At 40.4% G+C, this 8,424-nt stretch overlaps 1 protein-coding gene across 1 annotated transcript; it reads left to right on the top strand.

The window, feature by feature from the left end:
* Positions 1-668: 668 nt before the first annotated feature.
* On the top strand, positions 669-5,873 carry zpax1 (zona pellucida protein AX 1). The gene is made up of 21 exons (XM_041976444.1): positions 669-816; positions 894-970; positions 1,045-1,140; positions 1,214-1,338; positions 1,417-1,560; positions 2,387-2,476; positions 2,570-2,734; positions 2,837-2,933; positions 3,002-3,219; positions 3,296-3,452; positions 3,523-3,731; positions 3,817-3,934; positions 4,005-4,204; positions 4,276-4,390; positions 4,499-4,668; positions 4,736-4,827; positions 4,929-5,059; positions 5,136-5,322; positions 5,392-5,533; positions 5,606-5,717; positions 5,784-5,873. The coding sequence occupies exons 1-21, from the start codon at positions 797-799 to the stop codon at positions 5,852-5,854; spliced, it is 2,736 nt and encodes a 911-aa protein (XP_041832378.1). The 5' UTR covers positions 669-796; the 3' UTR covers positions 5,855-5,873.
* The last annotated feature ends 2,551 nt before the right edge of the window (positions 5,874-8,424 follow it).

Genomic DNA, 8,424 nt, shown 5'->3' on the forward strand with positions numbered 1-8,424 from the left:
ACACTGTTGGTAATGTTTTGATTAACAAGAAAAATCTAACTCTTATGTTATCTCTTCTAATAATGTTTTTTTCCTTCTTGGCGATGCAAAATTATGACAACTGAATGTTATGACAGAAAATGACATTTCGTGAAACCAGCTGTTAGACTTGATGTATTTTCATTAACACATCATCAATATTCTTTTTCCACACTGACTGAAGATCTTGCAAACCCTGGAAAAAAAGTAATAACCTCACAAATGAAAAGGTATAATTTTCAGGGCAGCCTGATTGAAAATTAAGGAACCAGGGCACCATTCTGATAACTTTGCGGAAGGTTTGTGACAATAAACAAACTGTAATCAGGAGCTGACACACACTAATAATGATAAATCTCAGTGCCCTTAATTGTTCTCATTTTACTTCTCAAGTTTACCACATCAGATTTAAGAAAAGAGGTCAGTCACTATAGAATCTTGAAATGATTATTTACACAATGACAAACTCCTGCCAAACATATGTATTAAATTGCCTAATAATAACTGATTTTATTATACATCAGTGGCCCATGTATCTTGGTTTAAGCACACAGACTTTCCAACTTTCTTACAAGAAGCTTATTTGGCTAATTTACTTCACCTGTGCTGCAGTTATTAGCCGACATATAAAACAGGTGGTGATCGTAGACTCAAACTATCAGCTCCTTTCCTTCAGAGGTGCTCTGCTTTTAAGGACTTACTAGGGCGTCAAAGCCAAGCTCTGGTTTTAGTTGGGCTCTTGTAATTTCTTTTTGCTTGGCTGATTTCACATTGCAACATGCGGAAGCCTGAGAAGATGTAAGTATAGTTTGCTAATATCTTTTTCTTGCTTGAGGAGTTCTTGAGATGTCAATTTTTTTTTTTTGTTTTATTAGTTTATTATGGACCATGGTGGCTTCAATTTTTGTCTTGGGTCAAGCATGGCCAAATGTGAAGCTTGGTTCGCAGACAAGTAAGACTGGTTTTTACATGTACCTTATCACACTGGTGTTTAAGTTCTGCTTGACCGGAGTTATTTCCAAACAGGCAGCGGGTTGAAGTCAGATTGTGCAGGTAATCTGATGAGGCTGTCTATGGATGAGGCTCTTGCTATGGGGAACCAACTTGAGGTTGATGCAATCAGTGAGTTAACTCAACCTCTTGAAAGTAACTCGTCTGTTGTGGCAACAGATGTCTGAAATGTGTCCTCCTGCAGATGTCACCCAGCATATTCTATTGACGCCCAGTCTGGCTGCTCAGTGTGGATACAGCATGGAGTCTGACCCATGGGGCAACACTCGAATCTACGCATCTCTCCTGGGTTGCTATGTGGACAACACAGTATGTTGGTTCAATTTGCATACCAGTTGAGTGACTTTAGGCAACTGGACCCACTGGCTCAAAATGTTTGTCCTACAGGATGACACAACATTTACAGTTGGTTTGAAGCTCCAACTGTACAGAAGTGGTTCATCTGAAGTGGCTCATCATGAAGTGGTGCAGACCTGTAGCTATACTCGCTGGGCCTCCAAAGAGATTCTCTGTGACAGAAACTACATGGAAGTGAGTTACATTAAGATCTCCATTTTATTGTCACCAAGTTCGTAACCTGGGAGTGTTAGACTCAGATCTGACTTTCAGCAGCCACATCAAAGCTGTCACTAAGACAGCTTTTTCCCAGCTCAGCAACATCAACAGAATTAAGTCTAGTCTCCCAGAAAGACCAGGAGAAACTCATCCATGCATTCATCTCCAGTAGACTGGATTACTGTAATGGTCTTTAACAGGACTTCCTAAAAAGAGCATTAAACATCTGCAGCTCATCCAGAACGCTGCTGCTAGAGTTTTAACCAGGACTAAGATCTGAACACATCACACCAGTTTTGAAATCTTTACACTGGCTTCCAGTCAGTCACAGAATAGATTTTAAAACCCTTCTGCTTGTTTACAAATCCCAGAATGGTTTAGGCCCAGAATACATCTGTGATATGTTCAGAGAATATAAACCTAGCAGAGCTCTTAGATCCAAAGACTCTGGTCAACTAGTCCAAACCAGAGTCCAGACTAAACATGGAGAAGCAGCATTTAGCTGTTATGCTGCAAACAAGTGGAACAAATTGCCAGTGGAGATTAAACTTTCCCCAAATGTAGACATTTTTTAAATCCAGGTTAAACATTTCTTTTCTCATGCGCCTATGCATGAAATATGCATTTTAACTTATCTTGCTTTTAATCATTTTAATGTAATTTTATTGTGATTATGTGTTGCCTTTTACTATTCTAAATATCTGTAATGCCTTATGTAAAGCACTTTGAATTGTCCTGTACATGAAATGTGCTATAGAAATAAACTGCCTTGCCTTATTGTATGTATTTTTGATGCTTTCAGGCATCTACTAGGATGGCTGCACATGGTCCACAAGCTGAAGCTAAGGGGCAGGTTCGGAAGGATGATTCCCAAATCAATGCCATTCCTGGTGTACGTTGCTGGAGTAACTTTTATTTATATTTTAATAAACCCCACACATTCCAAATCAAGAGGGAAAATTAATCCCAAATATGTTCTAAACAGGCCACAGGTGATGTCCATGGAATCTGGAAAGTGACTTTCTTTACTCCTGAACCTGTAGCAATGGTGCTCAAGGAAGCTGAACAGGCCGGTTATAGTGCTAGGACTACATCAACCCGCCTGGTTATGCGCAGCCCATACAATACAGCAGAGACTTATTTTGAGGATGTAAGTAATAACTTGGCTCTTTTCTGCAGATTGCTTCAAAAGAATCAGTGCTGTTTTTTATTTTTATTTTTTTATTTTATTTTTTTTTTCTCTCTCTTCTAGGTGGCTGGAGTTCCCATGGAAGCCTTCAGGGTTAGTGTTTACCACAAAGCTCAACAAGGTCTGAATGTTGTCAATTTGGCAGCTGCTTGTCCAAGAGGTGGGTTCAGACAATGCATGCCTTAACCAGTGAAGCTGGTTCAGTCAACTAACGGTAATTCCCAACAGGTGGTGTCCTGTTCACTGAGGACCTAATCTCATGGCATGTGCCTCGCCGTGTTAGCCCTCTAACAGAAGGCAAGGTTAAAATAGTAGAAATGCACATGGGAATCAATGGTCAAAGGCTAGATAAGGCCCAGATGGCTGCAAGAGGTTACACGCTTGCTACAACAGACTTCCACATTGTTCAGGAGATCCCAGTGGGCTCACCTGATGGCTATTACAAGGTTTAGTAGAACTCTTAAAGGGAAAAATACAAAATTCAGGGTGTAGTTGCATCTTCTAAAATGCTATGAATTGCAGAGTCACGCCCCAGATTACCAGTACCACATCACCTACAACATTGAGCCCATGCTTGAAGTGCTGTGGAGGGCTGAGAACAACCAAGATGACACCAGATACAAGGTTTTGTTCCCAATTAGCACACCGCCAATGGCTCGCCCCCCTCATACTGATGACCGTAAGTGCCATTTGCAGGTACATGGCATACGGCCAGTGTTTGGAAATGGTGTGAACTTGCCATCTCTTAGGTACCATCCCAGAGGACCGTGTGTTCACTGTCTATGTTGGGACCTTCCTTCATGATGTGGAGCTGAGAAACATCACTTTTTCTACTGGAGTCCTTACTGTTGAGGAGAGCAATGCCAGAGGCCTCACTGTTGAGGAGCATATCCTTTCAAATGGAACAATTGTCTTCGCTTTACATGTGGCCTTTGCTTCTGATGTGGTCCTGAAGCATGTAAGTGTCATTCAATATGACGCACAAATGCTTGCTTCTGTCTCCTAACTTTTTTTTTTTTTTTTTTTTGCCCCCCCCCTTCAAGAATCCTGAACCGCTGGCTACAACCTACGTCCTCCCTCTGGTCTTTGGCTTCATTATCCATCCTGAAGCTACTACCTTTGCCCACTCAGTGGAGTTGCAGGCATCTCTGCATGACGTTGGTAAGGCTATTGACTGGCATTTCTGTTCTAACTTGAGGGGGAAAAAGACTAACCTCAGTGTCTGTCCTAGTGCTGCCTACACTTACTGGCACCTGTGATGAGAATCAGTTTTATGTCAGTGTTAAATATGGGAACCAAGGCCACAACTTCCAAACCATGGTTGGTACCAAAGACTTGACACCTGAGCTGGCACAAAAACTCAAGTTCCTAGACAACGGCACACACTTCAGTATTGAAGTGCCATATGCTGATGAAGTTACTGCATTTGAGGTAAAGCTTTAATTGGTCAATACTCTTTTAGTGCTGTAAACCTGCCTTGCATGACTCCAGTTGTCTTGTAGCTGATTACCACCAGCTCAATCAGAGCCAGACTTGATGTTCTGCTGTGGGACCCCAGAAACCAGTGGGTACTTGGTGACCTCTATTTGGCCTGCAACTTCCCCTTGCTGACAACCAGTAAGTGTGTGGTGTGTTTTTAAAAATATAAATTGTTCACCCTAATGAACAATTGAAAATCTGCCTGCCTTGTTTTTTTTTTTTTTTTTTTTTTTTTTTTTTTTGTAGGGTGCCACCCCAATGGAACAATCTCATCCCTAGCTGTAAAGGTGGAATCTGTACCCAATCTAAACCCAAGCTGGCTCACCCTGAAGGACCAGTCCTGCAGACCAGTGTTCAGTGACGATCGCTTTGCTCACTTTACATTTAGTGCTGGCTCTTGTGGAACAACTAGGACAGTAAGTTTACTTTCCTGACAACGCCATTCACCTTGTTTCAATACAAAACTTGTGCATCTCTTTCTAGTTCTTCGACCACTACATGCTGTACGAGAATGAGATTTCCCTCTATTACAATGACAAAGTAGCCCGCAAATCACCAATTGACCCTGATTACAGGTATGTGGAAAGACTTGTTGAAACATTAACCTGAAATGCCAAATTTTGAGGGTGGCTTTTTTCCCTTTCCCTCTCTCTCTCTCTCCTCCCCACCCCTGTAGGCAAATTATCTCCTGCTACTATATAGTCAACGACACTCAGGCTATTGCCTTTAGTTCTAAACCAAGACGCTATGATCCCAAAGCAGAGATTGGGTCAGGGCATCTGATGGTGCAAATGAGGTTGGCCCAGGGTAAGAATTCACTTAATCTAGTGCCTACAGATCTGTAATTTGCAATGTACTAAACCTAAAATGGCAATTCCCTCAGATCATTCATACAACTACTTCTATCAAGCTGAAGATTATCCAGTAGAGAAACATCTTAGGCAGCCTTTGTACTTTGAGGTGGAACTTCAGTCAAGTGACCCCCATTTGGAGCTTATCTTGGAGAACTGCTGGGCTACCCGTCAAGAAGACAGGACCTCTGTCCCCAGTTGGGACATCATTGTGGACAGGTATTGCAGCTAAGTGTGGATGGGCGGCAGGGTGGGTAGGTTCATGACTAATCATGTATTGTATTCCAGCTGTGAGAACCCTGACGACAAATATGCAACCATTTTCCACCCTGTTGTAATGGATGACAGAGTTTCAGTTCCCTCTCACATCAAGCGCTTCTCAATGAAGATGTTTACTTTCATTCAGGATGACAAGGTTCTGCAAGATGAGGTAAATGACATGAGTCTAATTGTACATGAATGTCCCCTCTAACCCTGTGTACTAAAGCCTTCATATCTACAGATCTACGTCCACTGTGATGTTGTTGTTTGTGACCAAACTAGCCCTGCTGAAGGGGTCTGCCAAGGCCAGTGTACTCACTCAGGCAGGAAGCCCTCACACAAAGGGGAAAGGAGTAAGTATTGGTGTAAGTTCTTAACCAAAGCTGTAAGAAACCTCTCACTTGTCCTTTTTCTTGCAGGACAAAGTATAGGCTCAACCCACCAAAAGATCTCCTCTGGACCCATTGCATTGACAAGTCAAATGTCCTAATAAAGAAAGTTCTTAAACATTTTGTCTACTTGATTTTAAGGGATTAAACTGGTGGTGTGGGTGGGTTGTTTTATAAATCCTGCCATAACAAATTACAAGTTAAGCACAAATGCTGGTGACTACTCAATTCTAGTAACAGATAAAAATGCAAAGCAACATTTGCAGTGATTCCCAGGCTCTAACTTTATCCATGTAAACCAAATGTGTCGGACAGCCATTGGCAAGCATAAGCTAATGCCACCTTCAAATAAAACATACCAACTAAACTTGACTGCCACTAGTTGGTGGCATCTCGCATAGCTTTCAGTGACGAGGAAATTTAAGTGACTTTAGCCATACCAAGATCTAATCTGCCAAAGTTTGGAAGGGGTCTTAAATCTGAAGGTCTTGGCCATTTACAGATGCAAACAAGTACTGATAGGCTTAGGACCTTCTGAACCTACCAGGTCATCAGGGTCATGTCTACTTAATTTTCAGATTTAGAACTAAACATGGAGGCAGTTATGCTCATGTGGAACAAACTCCCAGAAAACTGCAGGTCTGCTGAAATTCAGCTGTTTTACATCAGTTAACCACTGCTTTTCATGAAAACTTATCACTTTGGATTCTTTTAATTTACCATTTTATTGCTTCTGCACCCTTCTGTAATGTTTCCAGTGATTTGTGAAAAACTCTTGTACAAGAAATGCAATATACAAGTAAACTTGCCTTTGTGTTTAAGGTGTTCAGAATCCAATGGAGCACTTAATCTTAACTCCACTGGCAAATTTTTCCCCTTCAGATGAGTTTCATTAGAATCATTTAGCAAATGTTGTTGCTGGGGTGGACTGGGCTGCAGTCATGAATAAGAGTGAGGTTTAGAACACCTTTTAGTAGCAATCCATGTGTGTAGACCAAAGTAGGGGCCATGCCTCTGTCTGGGGGCAGGTGATGGAAAAAAAGCCCATCATTTAGTTGCAGGTGAGTATTGGGAGGCCCATGTCAGCCAGTTTGCTAATTGCCTATGATTATGGCATTGAATACAAAACTGTCAACAAAAAGCATCCCAGTATAGTTCCCCTTGCTTTAGAAATGGTTTAAACCAGTGTAGAGTGCAATGGCTATGGTATCTTCAATTAATCACTTTGCTATGTAAACACAATGTACCATAATTGGGAAGGAGAGTGGCCCTTTTATGATATAAAATCACTCATGTGAATGCATAGACAAGTAGTCATGAAGTATGTTGGGTATGTGGATCATTGTGGCAGACTTCACGTTGTTTCAGAGAGTGATTGAAAAAGTTTGGACGTATGTGAAAGTCTGCAAACACCTTAAACACTTTTCAGACACTTGGTGGCTTTTCTAAAGTTCACTAACCTAAGAAACTTTTCAGTTTATATTCCATTATCATGAGTGTGTGCGCTGATGGAAAACTGAGATCCTTTCACAGAGAAATCCTGTGTTGCCTGAAAGGGTTGTAATGGACAGCACTTATACATGTAGAGACAAAGACCATGGTTGCTTCTCTTAACTAAGTCTGCTATGTTTCTGTCCTCACAGTGAAGCATGAGGTCGACAACATGTACCACTATATTTGAAATCTGCAGGCTTAGCCAGATGCAGATGAAATTGGGTCTCAGGCAGCCTGAGTAGGATTCATATGTACACGTCAGGCATCAGCAGTTTTGATTTTCATTTAATTTGTTTGTCTTGAACTGGTTCATTAAATTCTGGGTCTGTTGCTTGGCTTTACCAGAGTATATAGTTAGACTAATTAAACTGTAAGATGTAAGCTGCTGTTTTAGTATATATACTGCAATACGTCAAACTTTGAAAATATTTAATCATTTGCAAAATTCACAAGCAGAATTGCTTGATTCTACAGGAGTCTGAGTACTTATTACTTGTGCAGATATTACTTAGTGAAATACAAAGAAAAAAAAAGAAAAAAACTAAATAATGTCCTCCAATATTCCATACTGTAGATATATAACCAGGTATAATGCTCATTCTAACCTTGGTTTGTGGATTACAGTTAAATACAAATGAAGGTAAAATCCATTTGAACAATGTCATGCATTCCTTCAGTGGAATGCTCCGTACACGCGTGTAGATGTGACCTCTTCGTTATCGGACATCTGACTGGCACAGTGCTGGAAGTAATGATCTCTGTTCATGTTTACTTGTATCCTGGCAGAGCTGAAATACCATAGAAACAAGGGGTCTTCCTCCATCCACTGAATGATTGAAAGTTTATTTGAACAAATGGCAGATTAAAAAACAAACAAACAAACAAACAAAAAAAAAACAGGAAAACAAAAGGAATATATAAAAGAAGGAAAAGTATATAAAAAAAACTTTGTCCAAAGGGAGTGGAAAGAAGCCAGCACTTATTCAGTCCTACCCCTTTAGCCACACACCGTTAATTCCCTCACATGTTTTTCATAATATACTTATATTAAAATATCTATGGATCAATATTAATAATAATAATTACAATAATAATGTCATCACCAGTAATAGAGGCAATAATATACATATGTATTCAATAACCATAATAATAATAGTAATAATAGTTACAACAATAT

This window comes from Melanotaenia boesemani, chromosome 22 (assembly GCF_017639745.1).
Source record: "Melanotaenia boesemani isolate fMelBoe1 chromosome 22, fMelBoe1.pri, whole genome shotgun sequence".
Taxonomy (NCBI): domain Eukaryota; kingdom Metazoa; phylum Chordata; class Actinopteri; order Atheriniformes; family Melanotaeniidae; genus Melanotaenia; species Melanotaenia boesemani.